The sequence below is a fragment of the Lissotriton vulgaris genome, chromosome 2_1 (genome assembly GCF_964263255.1).
Source record: "Lissotriton vulgaris chromosome 2_1, aLisVul1.2, whole genome shotgun sequence".
Lineage (NCBI taxonomy): Eukaryota > Metazoa > Chordata > Amphibia > Caudata > Salamandridae > Lissotriton > Lissotriton vulgaris.
Window position 1 is genome coordinate 945,896,107 of NC_141687.1, and position 16,457 is coordinate 945,912,563.

A 16,457-nucleotide genomic window follows, 5' to 3' on the forward strand; every position below is an offset into this window, starting at 1 on the left:
GGAAGGACAAACGGTGATCAATGTGGGAGACACACATTTTATAATGGTAAAACTACACTGCTAATAGATTATACTGGAGAAGTGTGGCTCAATGGTTAGAGCGGCAGACCTTGATGCAGAGGTCTAGTCCGGGACCAGGGTTCAATTCCCTGCCTCGGCGGGTCTTGGGCTCAAAATTCCACGGACCTGATCATTCTCGCCTCGGTGCATATTCTAATCATAGAGTCCCACTCTGCAACTCTGGGCAATAGCTTGCTTAATCTCCACAACGGCCCCCACAACGCTAAGGATACCTGGCCTTCACCCTGGGGGTGCCCAGGAGTGGATACCTCACAGGGAAGGCCAGGACGGGTTCCACAGCGGTATTCGTACAAGTGCCTTGAGACCCTTGCGGGTGAGTAGTGCGCTATACAAGTATCAATTTACATTTTACTGTCATTTCTACTGAACATTTCCTATATATATATCAAGTCACCGTGTTGTGACCGAAACACGTCATGCTGGCAATTGCGAGAAAATAAACCACCTTTGAAGTTACTATCCTGCGCTGTGGAGTGGTCTGTACCTGTGGGTTCCGTTGGTTGTTTACGGAAATCTTTTCCTTTTGGCAGAAAACGGAGCAGGACTGTGAAGCATATATATATATATATATATATATATATATATATATATATATATATATATATATATTGGATAATTATTAGGAAGGGATCATAAGTACCTGAGTTTAACATTATTCCAAAGCATGGGATCGAGGGAAAAAGTGATTCATAGTGATCAAATATACTGTAGGAATAATAGAAGGATTGTATGGCCCTCAGCAGTGAAAAGGGCAACAGTTACTTTGATAGGTGACCATTTAGTCTCTTTCAGAGAGTAGAACGAAAACACTCTCCTGGAGTAATACAGAAAGTTGATATGTGCTATTAGACAAACAGCGTCCCCATCGAAGAAAGAAGAATATTGCCTAAAGGATCGAAAGAGGTTATTAAAGGAGACAGCAAAAATGCAGTTGAATAAGAACATAAGGGAGGCTTTTAAAAGTGAGGCAAAAAAGAGAGAGCATCTTGTTAAACAACATTGAAGGGATAATAAGAATAAACTTAAAAAGGTTGACTGGGTGGAAAGAGAGAGTATGGACAGAAGCAATAGCAGCTCTCAGACTTAGAAAAACCAAATCGTTCTGTAAATTGTGGGCAAAACGATAGAGGATGGAAGGGTATTGACGCCCCTCCAGTCATGGAACAGGAATGGTGTAATTACATAACGGAGCTCTATGGAGTAAAAAATAAGAGTAATGAAAACTCACACAAAAATACAGTGCCTTATTACTCAAGCTGATTTGGAAAATGTAATATCATCCGTGAAAAAAGTTGAACTAATCATTAAAAGCTTGCGAAGTTCACAAGCTGAAGGACCAGGTGGGATATGTGCAGACATATTAAAGGCTGTACCCATACAATGTGCCAAGATTTTAAACCCAGGCTTTACAGCCATAATAAAGAGTCCAAATACCCCAGATGAATGGAAGGGCAGTATAAGCGTACCAATATATTTTAAAAAGTGCACGCTATTCACCTAAAAACTGAGTATGATTACATTATCGGGTATACTCAAATAAAGTATATGCTAAGAATTTGTCACACTTCTTAGAGGAATGGGTGAGAGAAGAAGCAGTCTTACCGAAGAACCAGCTGGGATTTAAGAAGGGCTTCTCGAAGGTGGATGGGTGTTTTGCCCTAAAATTAATTGTGGAGAATTATACTGTCAAGAGGAGGGTACCGATTTATGCCGCGTATATTGATCTATCTATGGTATTTGATACCATAAATCGTGACCACTTGTGAGATCAAATGCTAAATCGCAATATCTCACCCGCCGTATTGAAACGGATAAAGCAATTACATGATGGTGCCTGGAAAAGAGTGTTAGTTGGAACCATCGGCTCCCTGATTCAAAAAATGGATAAACCAAATGGGCTACTTCAAGGCTGCATGTTGGCACCTCTCCTCTTCTTGATATATATATAATGAAGATGCACCTGAAGTTTTAGATCATACATGCTTTTTCCCCCCAATAGTGGCAGGGGGCGAACTTATCTCATCTATATTTAAAGCAGACCATACAGTTCTATTGGATCTGACCTCAGTTGGCCTTCAAAGGCAACTTAATGCTTTGCAGAATACAGGAGCCTTCTTAAGGCCCACCTCTTTAGAGAGATCTAAAGTTGGCTGAAGCCTCTACAGCCTTCCCTCCACTGTATCTCACTTTCTCACCAGAGCCAGGAAGCTCTTTTTTGGAGCAGCTGTTTTGCGCTTTACAAGTCTATCTCATTCATTCATTCATTCACTGTGAATGGAATTATTTAATTATTAATGTTTCAAAAACGAAAATAATTATTTTTTCACATCGAATTAATCAGAAATCAAAAATGAACTGGTGGCTTAGGGGTGAACATTTGAGAACTGTGTTAAAGTATAGATATTTAGACACGGCTTTTAAGTATAATTCAAATTTTAATTCACACATTGACCAGCAAGAAAGGAGAGCGAAAACAGCTACAGAAACATTAAAAGCCGGATTCTGCACTTGAAGTTCTCCGGGAAGCCTATATTGCTAATAATACCAAGTTTGCTTTTGCAAGCTTGTGGGATTTTCCCTGAAAAACGTATAAAACGAATTCAAGGAATGGAAAGTAATAGTTGGAAAATGGCTTGGTTTACAGAGAGACTCTGTGAATAGTGCATTAGGACTCGTGCTGGGCCTAGTGAATATTAGTTTCAGATACTGGCAGAGAGTATTGAAATCCTGAAAGCAACAGATGGCTCGCTTAAACAATTGATCAAACAGCACCTACAATTAAAAGACCATATCCCATGGATGGAAAATCTAAAATGGGTATTTTCAAACTTGGACGCTTACATGGAAGCAGAGTTAGGGATGGCGATAAATCAGACAGGCTATTGACTTGGATTCTCATACGTGAAATGGAGATGCCTCCCATGTTCACTGCAATTTAGCTGTTTTTATATAGTGCATGGCTACCAGTGCTTAATTTGTAAAATATTAAGTGACCAGGAGGCCACTGCAGCTTGCACCACCCATCGCCCCTGTCATTGCTGCCAAAACAACTAACCATTCTCTCGCATGTAAATGCGACAGTTCCGATTATTCAAAGTCCCCAATGCTAAAGGAATGGCTGGGGAGGAAGGTATTAGTCATTTTTTTAATGTATATTGTTTTCACAAACAACTGTTATACTGCTCATCTGTAAATTACATGAGGAGCGCCACCTTGTGGCAGACTTCCCATAATGTGGTGTTGACACTTAGGTGCCGGTGGCGAGCACCGGAAACCAATTGAGTGCAGGTGCCTAGCACCGGAAAGCTCCAGCTCCAATTAGGCATTGATGGCTACCCAACGGGCTCTTCAAGCGCGGAGTGCAAACAAACCCACTATGGTGCTGTTATGAGACCAAATACCTCAAGCCACTCTAGAAGAGGTGAGTTTGTAGAAATTTCCTGAAGCAAACAACCGACTGCTGACATTTTTGTACATCCGGAACGTAAATGGGGAGCTCCAGACCAGATGGCAGAACCTACTTTCTCATGAAAGAATGATCAAGCGAAACCGCTTGCCCTCTACGCACTGTTGCGTTTCCAACATTGGATGCCAAACTAATACATGAATCAAAATATCACAAATATTCACCATACATTAAATACGTGAAAACACATGAATCTTTTGAGTTTCAAGTAAATGTTTTTACTATCATATCGATTTCATCAGGCATTATATGCATTACATATGATTAGGTACCATGAGTTCATAGTTTATGAAAAAAATATACATGTGATGTTTTACAGCACATCAATATTGTACTAATACATCTAACAAGTTTTGCACTGCCCAATGCATTACGAGCCGCATGGCCCTTCGTCAGGGGCGGTACCTGAAATGACACAAAAAAAAAAAAAATAAAGCTCTGTCACTTGGGTGAAAAGGTTCTTCAACCGCAAAGTTCATAGATTGCCACAATGATAAATTACATAACTGAGTTCTGTTGAAAAAGTTCCTAGTGAATCAATCGCAACCTCTGAAGTGAACTGATTATGTACTGTGCACTCACTTGTTTGGGAAAGAAATGACGCGATGAAATGACCGGATTGGATGGAGCGTACGTGAAAGATTTGATGAGTCACTCTGGGGGGAAAAACATGCACCCTAAGTCAGGTGATTGAAATCAAATAATAACAAAAAAATGACTCATATAGCTCGGCAGCTCAGAGAAGTAAAAAGAAGCCACAACTCACTGGAAAAAGTGAACCTGCTGGGTGATGTGATCCTAGCCGTAACTAATCCAAAGCTGGTGAACACCAACACACTCGTCTCTATCGAAAGTAACAAAAATTCTCATATGATGAACCTTAGAAAACATAAATAGAGGCCAACTTTAGTGGACAATTAAAACTGAGACTACTTTAAAGATGCCTCTCACAATAGCCTGCATATTCCTAAACCTGTGTGTACACTAAGGACACCAAGAACACACCTTTTTTACACAGCGAAATGCAGTGAAGGTCGACGTTTTCTCATAACTACTTTCGTGAAGTTCTGTCCAGTTTACCTACAAGACAACAACATCGTCAGCATAAAGCTTATTAACTGATATCCTTCAAAAGACTACTCTGACAAGTGTGCAACGCAAATACCTTGTGCCGCTCGTATCAGTAACTCAATGCTCCAAAATCCTGCTTCTCTCTCTACTCCCGTAAACGAACGTCCTGTGTGTGTGTAGGTACGAACGCCGAGCTTAGTGCGACGGCTTGTTTAAATGACGTGGAAGAGGGCGGGAAACAAAAAAATAGAAAGCGGACTGCAACCAGGAAAAAGGTGGCGGGAATACTAAAGAAAGTAAAGCGCCATGTTTGTGTGATGTAGAGTGCATAATGAAGGGGTATGGTGTACAATATATATACGAATCTCTATTTAGAAATAAACATGCACTATAATAAACCAAAGTCCTTCAAGTATTATTGCGCACGTACAACTGTTATACTGCTCATCTGTAAATTACATGAGGAGCGCCACCTTGTGGCAGACTTCCCATAATGTGGTGTTGACACTTAGGTGCCGGTGGCGAGCACCGGAAACCAATTGAGTGCAGGTGCCCAGCACTGGAGAGCTCCAGCTCCAATTAGGCACTGATGGCTACCCAACGGGCTCTTCCAGCGCGGAGTGCAAACAAACCCACTATGGTGCTGTTATGAGACCAAATACCTCAAGCCACTCTAGAAGAGGTGAGTTTGTAGAAATTTCCTGAAGCAAACAACCGACTGCTGACATTTTTGTACATCCGGAACGTAAATGGGGAGCTCCAGACCAGATGGCAGAACCTACTTTCTACCTTTTGGGATCATTTCAAAGGGGTGCATTGGGCTGGTCCAGCGGGCCCTGAGGGGACGATAAATAGATTTCTGGCACGGACTGGACTACCTCAGCTGCGTCAAGGCCACATACAGGACTTGGATTACTGGAAGCAAGGGAGGGGGGGGGGCTTTTTCCAGTGACCTTACATGAGGGGATTGTATATCTCATGCTGAAACCTGGGGATGACCCAGCAGACCCTTCCTCATATAGGACCATTACCATGCATAACTCAGACACGAAGATATTATGTAAACTTCTGTCATCTAGGTTACATGGTGTAGTCCATGAGCTGGTTCATGAGGACCAATGAAGCTTTTTGCCGGCACGTGGTACCACCTACAACCTCCATAGATTCACCCATGTATTACATAATACCTTGAGCGGTGAGAGGGGGGTGGCCTTGGTCTTCCTAGATCTCGAAAAGGTATTTGATACGGTTGAATGGGACTATTTAATGGCCACATTACTAGGTATGGGTTTGGACCCAACTTCTGTGCCTGGGTACAACTCCTGTTCATCGAGTCTTCTATATGTATCAAGGTGGGTGGTGAGCTCTCTGAGCGATGGACAATTGGTAGGGGAGCGAGACATGGGTTTCCTCTTACGCCCCTTCTTTTTGCACTTTCAACCGATCCCCTGGCTCTGTTGTTGTTTAGGCAAATGGACCTCTGGGGGATCCGGGTGGGTTACTGCACTCATATCGTATCATTTTACGCCGATGATGTGTTAGTGTATGTACAATTCCCTGGTGAGATGGTTCCATTCCTAATGCAGCTGCTGGGAGCTTTCAGTGAGGTTTCCACCCTTAAAGTTTTTGTTCCCAAATCGCTCTTGTTCCCGTTGGGTGGGTTAATTGTAAAACACCCGGATCAACTGCTGCCTATGGGGCTCTGCTGGGAGACGGAAGGGATCCGATACCTGGGTCCTGGGTTACACACTGAGGCAGAGCACAAGCTCAGGAATGTAGACAGGGTCAAGAATGGTCTTGAGAATACAATCGCATTCTGGCAAAAAATACCTCTTTCAGTCATGGGCAGTGCGGTCATAGCGGAAATGGTCTTCACTATTTCCGCTCGAGGTTGTTTTTTTTTTTGCAGAACCAATAGCTTGTTGGCTTCCCTGATATGGGCTGTAAAACACAGGGTCAAGAATGGTCTTGAGAATACAATCGCATTCTGGCAAAAAATACCTCTTTCAGTCATGGGCAGTGCAGTCATAGCGGAAATGGTCTTCACTATTTCCGCTCGAGGTTGTTTTTTTTTTTGCAGAACCAATAGCTTGTTGGCTTCCCTGATATGGGCTGTAAAACACAGTAGGGTGGCATTGGCAGCGTTTAAGAGGAACATGGAGGATGGAGGTTTAGCTGGGCCAGATATACAGTTTTCAATTATGCAGCGCATTTGCAACATGCCGCAAGATGGTTGGCAGAGCAGAACAATTGGGAGAAAAGGCTGCGGGGAAATATGATAGGGGAAGACACCTTGCCAGAGTTGTTGATGCAAGAGGGCAGATCGGAACACCCAGTGCCATATTTGGTAAAGGTTACAGCTGCGATCTGGGAGAATGTAGTGCAGAAAGTGCTTCGTAGAGCCCCCTTTGATGGGCATAGATACCAACACGTTAATGGATCAATGGAGGGTGGGTGGGCGCCAGGTAATGGGAGATCTTATCCTGGTGAGACTTTTATCACTTTCTAAGATGCTCGAGACTTCTTCAGAGTCGGCCTTGGTCCTTTTTAAACCGAAATTAAACTGAACTATATGTGTGTGTGTGTGTGGTTTCACTAATTAGAAACCTCGAAATCGAATTGCTTTTTTAAATGTAACAGGTGTCAACTAAATTTCAACTCGGCATGGCCCATTTTATGGAAGGAAAGGTTGATTTAACATCTGCAAGGACCAATACATTGTTTTGCCTAGAGGAATCCCAGGGGTGGCTAAAAGTGAGAGGGTTGGGGAGCCAGGACTCCCAACATTAAAAATGGTTAGTGCAATATTTTTCAAAACAAAAAAGTATCCACCGGGAAATGGTCGTTTTATTACAAATTTTGCTAATCAACATTCGTTTAGTTATATTTTGTTAGCAGGCCATTTAATGTGTAATTAATGAAAAAATAATCTTATTTATCGTTCGCTGAGGGTTTGGATTTGATGCAAGGCTAGCAGAGCAAGAAGCCCCGAGGCCCAATGACTGGCCTCCCTCAAAATGTCAAACAAAATGAACAAGTTTCTGTCAAAATACATTTTGGTAACTCAGAGGCAGGCTGACCTATGTTTATTATGTTATGTTATGTTATGCTTTGTGATATGATTGTGTAGTGCTGCTACAACAAATGATGGGTGGAATGATGAATGAATCAAACATTCACCCCCAGTCAGAGATCTGGGTTAAATCCACCATTCTTTTGCTCACTACGCCACCTGTGGGACCCAGCTATATGCAAATCATTCTTGACCCTGTGTTTCATGTCAACAGTCCAGCCCGAACTGCCAAGGTGGGTCCTAACTGGACCAGAAACAAGTATCCGGGGACCAGTTTCGGGGTAATATCCCTCATCAGCCGGGCTAGCTTGAATCTAGTGGCATAGCAAGCAAGGGACCCATGTCTAGTCATACCCATCCTACCTAGGACGAAAAGGTCCGCTTTCGTGGTCAGAGATATGTCATTTTAAAAGGCAGCACTGACATCAATGATACCAGAGACTGCTCTGCAACATCTGTGTCAATGGCTGACAATGTAGAAGACTGAACTGCAGAGTATAAGCCTAAAATGTGTGATAAAATAAAACGGTACTGAAATCTATGAGGACGGAGGGCTTGGTTCAGAGTTTGGTAGCCGGTTACTCTACCACAATGTGACTTATATGCTTATTAAAAGTGCCTTAGGATATAATGCACTTGTAGTACATAGAATGCACATGTGGACAATACAATATATTGCTCTTGCAGTAAGGCAGACGGGACATCCATCCAGTTCGTGACAGAGTAACCCGTCCGCCAAAGTTTAAATCAGGCCTAGTCTTCATGACAACCAACAGGCCATAGATGTGTAACAATGAAAGACTACATGGAAATCCATTAGGCCAGAGATTACCATTCACACCTGAATCCACTGTAAATCCAAGAAACTGCACTGAAAGCTGTTAGGCCAGAGACTGCAGCATATAAAGCCAGAAATATGTCAATTTATGTCATTGCATAGAATAGTATGAGCCTAAAGATCTCAGAATGAAAAAAAAGAGACTGCAATGCGGGGTTTGTGGCACACATGAGTGAGTATAAGAGATTTAATTGACATCTGCAGAGTACAGGGCCAGAGTTGTGTAAATAAATGAGACTAGTATGCAGTGTATGAGGACTGAGGCAGCACTGCAAGGCGTGAGGTCAGTGATCATAGTACACCGGCACACACAGCAATCCCTCCTAGACCACACATGGCTGCAAAGTAGTGTGTGGCCGCAGACGTCAACCCCCCGAAGGATTGTAAGACTGTCAGCGGATCCCCCAACTGCCTTCCCTGCCCCGCTCCGGATGCCTGGACTCTCCAACCCAAACAGTGGCGCCTCTTCGCTGTGGTGGCGGCTTGTGATGCTTGGAAGCTGTCGCCGGTGTCAAGTGGGAGGCTGGGAATGGCCTGGAACCACCAGCACTTCACCAGTGCGAACAAGAATCCGCGGAAGGCGTGGGACCACGAATATTCAACAACATCAAATGGGAAGTCAGGGAGGGCTTGGAAGCACATACTCCATCTTTTTTATGTTTATTTTTCATTAGCCTTCTTTCAGCTCATGTTTGTATATAGGAATACATAATGGCTGACTGTACTGATGTATAGCTTACCAGCAAGCCAACGTAATACAACAGAAAAATGAGCAGTGGCAATGCCAATGGGTCTTGCCTTTCGACTTTTGCAGGGCTCTTTGGCGATGCTGTTCAGCTTTTAAAAATGCATTTTGATGAAACTGCTGAGAATTGCAAAAAAAAGACCCAAGGACAAAAAAGCGAGATGATGAGGTCGCTCTTGCCATCATTCTGTAGGTGTGCGTATGGGTCACCACACGTGCACATGCTTGCAGAATAATGCGGGTACCTTTTCCCTTTTTGGATTGACCAATCTAAGATGGTGGACAGAAAGAAAGTACTTTTGTAGCATAGAGACTGGCAGCAAATGGCAACTTGCTGAGCTGAGTGCGCAGAAACCTGCGCACCGTATTGAAGCGCACTATGCAATGACAAATTTATAGTGTGGGCACCCTGATGGTGAGATAGCGTACACGTCGCATACTGAAGTTTGGTGGACACAGCAGTGAACTTACAGCTTCATTTAGTCGGTGCAACGTATTGGATTATAATAGAGCACGCCAGCAAGCAGAAACAGAGCCGCATAACAGTTTGGGGTTACAGTTGTTCGTAGGTTTCAAAACGTTGAGACATTATCAGAAGGTGGCCAATCGCTGTTTCTTAGTTTGCATCGAATCTGTTCCCCTAAAGAAGGGTTCCAAGAATCCAAAATGCATTGGGGCTGGCATAGGAAATAGGTTCACAGATTCAGTTTGATGCATTCATCATTGTTCGTTGAGAAAATATCTATGTTTAATCTGAAGTGCATTGTCAATTGAGTGTCACTTTTACTTCATGAAATCTTGAATTGATAAATACATGTGTATGTCAAAATTGACTTTTCGTTGACTTGTTGAAAATGTGTTTATTAATGATTACGTACTCCTTTTTGTTGAACCTTTTGGGGTTATTGCGGAGTGTACCTCATTCAATACGGTGCACAGGTTTCTGCGCACTCAGCTCAGCAAGTATCTATTTAGGGACAGTGGCAGATGCCATCAATGAAGCAGCACACACTGAATCATTGTAATTGTAGAGTACACACAGTAGAAATGTATGAAATAGGGTGTGCAGGTTGATACCATTCATTTGAGCAAACTGCAACTACCAGGTCCTCCAAGAAAGTGCACCAAAAAAGAAATTGGAAATGCCCATGAGGGGCAGAGAAGCAAGAGGGTAGCAAGTGGTGAAAAGAACGAGATGGAGAGTAAAATAATAATAATGCCGGATGGAGGGGCAAAACAGCACACACGGTAGAGAGCAACACGGAGCAAGGAGTGAAGCTAGCAGCAGATGAGAGAGTACGGTGCATGAAGAGGGTGGTGAAAATAACGAGGGCGTAAATAAATCCAGGTGTCGGAGGAAGGGCAATACAGCACACAAGTGAGAGAGCAACACAAAACACGGGGTGGGGGTAGCAAACAAAAGAGACAACAGCACACAAGGGAGAGAGCAACATGGAGCACATAGAGAACGGCGCGGAGAGAGAGCAGCACATGAGGGGAAAGCAACAAGGAGCATTGGACGGGGGAGTGTTTGGGGGAGGAAAGCAGCACAAGAGAGAGAGAGAGCTAGAAAACCTGTGCACTCTAATGAAGTGCTGAAAGTAAAATAAAAAAGTAGTTTGCTAAAAGTGAACAGGGGAAGGATACAAGCAACCCAGTAAAAAGGACACACGCTTGGTCCTAAGTAAAGCTGGCAGTGGTTACTTTACTCACTAGCACATCTCACATTTATATTAGACCTATAATTTTCTCTTCATCAGCTCCACACAGAGCACAACCTAATCCGTAATTAATATAATATTTCTTTTGTCATATTACAAAGCTACTAATTGTATATATGGACATAGCTATTTGAATGTACTCCTGGTACTGTCTTGCATGCAATGCATTATGGTTAGGGTGGATTTACCATATCTTCGGCAGGGTGCAGGATCATATGTGGCCAAAAGAGGTCCCATGTGTACTGCACCCTGCAACATGGCTAGGTAAAAAACATGGCCATTTAAAATGCCAATTACTCCAAATTTGTGGGATGCAGTACCATATGTGGCCAAAAGAGGTCCCATGGGACCTGTTTTGGCGACATATGGTACTGCAACCTGCAACATGGCTAGTTGAAAACATTGGCATTTATAATGCCAATAACTCCAACTCCAAGAAATGTCAACGCAAACTGCTCTAACTTTAACAAATGAGAAAGACCTATTGCAATGCAAATGCTTGTTTTTAATGCAGTTCATTGAGCATGATGTTATTTATTTATAAATTCTAACACTACTACACAGAAACTGTTTACAATACCATGACCTGCCCACTGGCCATGGAGATGAGAAACTGCGATCTATTCATTTTGTTGTTTCATTACGTTAGGACCAGATGCTGACAGTATGCAACTGTCATTGTTTCTCGACCAGAGAGTGTAAATATGGCTTAAGATGTTGATCACACACCCATAATGATTTTCCAAGCTTGTGGTGACTCCATGTAGGTGGTCCTAAGATGAAGCATGCTACCTTTGTGGTGGGTGAGGGGCCTTCACCCATGAAAAAGAATAGAGATGGGTGAAGGCAACAGCTCTACGCAGAATGTACCTCAAGGACGGATATTAAAGTACATTAATCTTCTTACATGTATAGACATGTTCCATTTCTTTTTGTTTCCCCAGAGTACTTTTCGTTCATGTTGCCTTAGTTTGGGTGATGTACTATAGGTGGTTTTTACCTCTCCTCTCCCTCATTGGTGATATGCTGTTCATGGTTTCAGACCCGAAGTATGGCGATGAAAAAGAATGGAACATGGGGGGTGATGGGGCAGAGAATTGTTCATGTAGTCTGAGCAGCTATTCAGGCAACAATGAGCAGACTGTCCGACATGACAAAAAACCTGCATAGAATCTGATTGGTACGATCTACACCCGGAACAACCTATCCGATGCTGCGTCACACCTCCACTGATTATGACTGATTCATTCTGAGATTATAGCGTCATGCCTGAACTGAATATCATCAGGGGTGGCCTTAGGCATGTGCAAGCTGTGCACCTGCACAGGGCCATCAAACCCCAGGGTCCACCACGCCAATATATATCCTTAATATAATAATCCTTTGAGGATGGATACATATGTGCGTGGTGGCCCCTTGCAGGGATTTGGTGGCCTCCCGCTCTGTTCCACTTCCAAACAACCTGACCCCCCCACCCCCTCCCCCTCTTTACTGGCCTACACGCTCCGCACCGCCCGAACCCTGTCTTCCGGGGCCCCCTACCTACGCTCCCTGCCCAGGGCCGCCATGAGCCTAGAGCCGCCCCTGATATCGTTGATTGCATCAAAACAACTTCTTAAACATTGTTTCACATCTACACTAAGGGCCTGATTATGATTTTGGTGGACGGGTTACTCCATCACAAACGTGATGGATATCCCGTTTGCCATATTACAAGTTCCATTATATCTAATGGAATATAATGGAACTCTTAATACAGCGGACGGGATATCTGTCACGTTTATGATGGAGTAACCAGACCACCAAACTTTGTAATGGAGAAACCTGTCCGCCAAAATCATAATCAGGCCCCATATGTTATAGATGGTTAAGAGAAGACCAGCCAGACATGACATCATACCTAAACCTAAACCTAAACCGTATGTAATTAGTCTGTTTGGCAAGGTAGAACAGGAGTCGAACCCATAGACCTGGTCGGGATCAGGAAGTAGAACAAGGAACAATATCCCAACATATTGAATACTACCTGTTGGCCCATTGTTCGTTGTTCTACTAGTCTGTTTGGAGCAGCTATTCATGCACATATTATCTATACTGAATCTGATTGGTCTAAAACTGAACACGCTTACAGACATAGCATTTCACACACAGATGCTGATTGGTCTAAAAAATGAAGGAGCCCAACATAGTCACAAAGGTCATTCACGGCATTCTGCACTGGATACGATTAGCCCCTTCAAAAGTAATAGTCCAGATTGAGAGCACACCCTTTTGGAAACTAACTGGGCAATCCTGCATGCACTGGCAAAGCTTACCCAAGTACTGGCCTTTCCCTTCCCTGAAGGGTGGTCCAAGGGGCCCCTTCACCATGGGCTGCATGTATTTCACCTGGGGGTGGAATCCTCCACCTACTGCCCCCGCAGACGCAAAGTGGATCCCAGCCAGAAGCAGGCAGAAGGTGAGGGGTGCTGGCAGCATCGTTTGCCTGCTTCAGTCGCTCTGCGGATAGAAAAGATAGTGTAAATAATTTGAGGCCTGCATCAGTCTGCCTTTTCGGTCATAGTGTGCAACAAACTCTGTCGAAGTCACGGTGAGTCAGAGCGAGTAAATTAAAGTAGGCAAGGAGACCACTCTTGTGTGCATCCAGAAATCAACATTTCTATCAATCGTTTACACATCTCTTCGATTTTCACACCACATGCAGGAGCTTGCAGGCACATTCAGGATTTATGATGGGTTTTCCTATGTGAAAATTTGCATAACTAACTACACCTTAGACTTTTGGCTTAAAGGGCTCGTCCGGTGAAAACTATGCCAGCCTGTGCCCTTTACCCAAGCTTTAATAACTAATAATTGCCAACAGGAATTCCAACATGTACCTCTGTTTGATGAAGCCAAGTTAGGGTGAGGAAACTATTGTGATATGATTGTCTGGAGGGCTCCTTTAATTCTGTCAGTGACACCAGAAGGGACTTGAGGCATGGGACGGTTTGAGGAGGATCATGGTAGACCGGGTGAGGTAGTTTGAGCAGAATTAATGGCAAAACTCCGGCGTTTTGATTAGCTCGGAGGAAGTTTGCCAACCGCTAGTTGTGAGTAGGATGTGTACCTGTCAAAGGGATATCCGCTATGGGCGTATACAGAAAGTGCGATACTCCCTGTCTCAAGATGTGGACCGAATCACAGACATGTAAAGAAGGTCCCTTATCCCAGGATCATACTGAGGATGCACAAGTGTCGAAGACCTCAGGTCCCCCAACTCCCAAACGATGCCATTGGTTCACAGGTCAGGAAGGTGTGGCTGTGGCGGTCACTACCACCGGGGAGATACTGATAAGGCATTGGTTCAGAAGGAGCAAAGTTCCCTCCCTCGGGGGTGATGTCCCTGATACAGAGGGGCAGAAGGTATGAAGGCACATGGGCAAAGGGCAGGATGCCACTTGCCCTGCCCTGTGTTAGATCAGTGATGTCAGGAGCAGAAGGCGGGAAGTTTATTTTCCCCAGAGGCGATGCCCACGAGGAACAAGGCTCAAATTTGTGAAGTTACCCCTTCCCCCCAACCCCCCCCCCCCCCTCTAATGTATCTATCATAGATGTACAGGTGCAGAAGGTGCTAAGTTTCCTAAACAAGGAGGCTATAGCCATAATGCACAGAGGCAGAGGTGTTACGTTATGTTCTGCATGTGATGTTACGTTACTGATGCACAGTGGGAGACATTATAGAGTTACTAAAGAACCAACTCCATCTCCCTGGGCATTCGTTCAGACTAAAAGTTTCTTCTTGGAACTGGAAAACCTTACCCAGTGCTTCTAGTAACAATCACAGTGTAGTCTGCACATGTTTTACAGCAATAATCATGCACTTACGTCCCAGGTCCCCTGCCTTGTACCATGAGTAGACATTTAAATACTTCATTCTGGTTCTGGGCACCTCACTGGAATCCGAAAAAGTTCTTGTTTGGTTTAAATCTCAACACAACTATTCAAATATATTCTAATGCCACAAACCTGGATGTGCCTCTGTGTGTGAATCTTTTGACATTAGTGTGGGCCATGGAGGAGTTACCCAGCCAAAGGGTTCTTACCAGGGCAGGGCGTGCCAAATCAAGAGAGACACACTTTGCTGCCGCAGAATGCATTGCAAATGGGGCTCAACAGTTTAACTGTGAACCCGGTATACACTGGGAGTTCTTTGAGAACACTTCTCATCCCATGGACTGTCAGCTGTGAGTTCCGGTCCAGTTTAGTCAAGATGAGACAACAGGTTTTGTAGTTGGTTTTAAGAAGGCTCATGTAAAATGTATTTCATATTGTCTAGTTTTTTGCATAATCTGATGACTTTTGATCAGTGGCCTGAATGCAGAATATTTAATTTCTAAGCATACCTTGTCAGGGTAATCCCTTTGCCAATAAAATAGGAACCTCAGAGCTCTTGCTTACTGAAGTTGATCCCGGTCATCACCCACGGATTTGAGCCATGCATTTAATGGGGTCTTTCTGAATGTCTCTGTACTCATGACAACCTCCGTGTTAGACTCAATCAACCATGACCAGGTTCCCTTTATATAGTGGTAGGTGTGCTCAAAGAAGGCAGAGATTCCCTTTGGTTGCTAAAAGCCTAAGAACCATCAACCATACAAAGGCATGTCCAAGTATTGTCCACATGCATTTGGAAATGCGTCTGAAGCAGTTCACAGTTTGGGGTGCATGTAGATATTGGACAGTAGAAGTAATAAATTGATATCTTCAACTTGTCAAGAACTTTCGTGACTTGCCCATGCGGTAGTTCACTTCTAAAAAATCTCAACGACTAGATTGGTTAATTTCTTGTAAGTGGTACCGAGCCCTACTGGGAGCTGCTACAGGTACCCTGCACTTGGTAATCCTTCACACCCACATGGATTCTCACAGATTATTCTTTTCACGAAGATGTGGGAGGAGCCAATCTTTACCTGCCGGCTTAGTTTAGAGGGAAAGTGCTGGATTCAGTCCGCGGTGGTACCTGACACCCCAATGATGCAGGATATGATTGAGAGGGAGTTTATGGTTAGCCGTATCATAAACTGTCCACGCGTCCAATGAGATAAGTGCTGCTGTCCTGTCTTTATCTAAGACTGCGAGAAGATCTTCACTAAAGATGGTCAATGTGGGCTCTATCTCACCCATTAGTCTGAAACCCAGAATGAAATAAGTTTCTCTGTATTTCTGGGATCTTCCATGGCTTCCCTAAGTGCAGGGCTTTCCTTTGATGTGGATGGCTGGAGATGGGCTGGTTGTTTGCCAGCTAATTTAGCCTGATATTTCTTTTTTGAATATTGGATTCATTTTGGCTGTGTTTGACGGACTGGCAAAGAGAGCCTTGATGAAGGGGCATAAGAAGAAGGAAAGCATTTGGGGCCAGATGTAGGTAAGCTATTACCGGTCGGTAACGGCCGAAATCGGCCATTACCGACCGGTAATAG

General features: G+C 43.8%; 1 protein-coding gene across 1 annotated transcript in view; it reads right to left on the reverse strand.

Annotated features, from left to right (window-relative positions):
• Positions 1-16,457, reverse strand: part of COL8A2 (collagen type VIII alpha 2 chain) — a 443,809-nt gene that overhangs the window by 65,142 nt on the left and 362,210 nt on the right. Inside the window, exon 3 of the mRNA XM_086956494.1 lies at positions 13,311-13,494. Coding sequence (XP_086812620.1) covers positions 13,311-13,473 — 163 coding nt within the window. The 5' untranslated portion in view covers positions 13,474-13,494. The remainder of the gene's footprint in view (positions 1-13,310; positions 13,495-16,457) is intronic.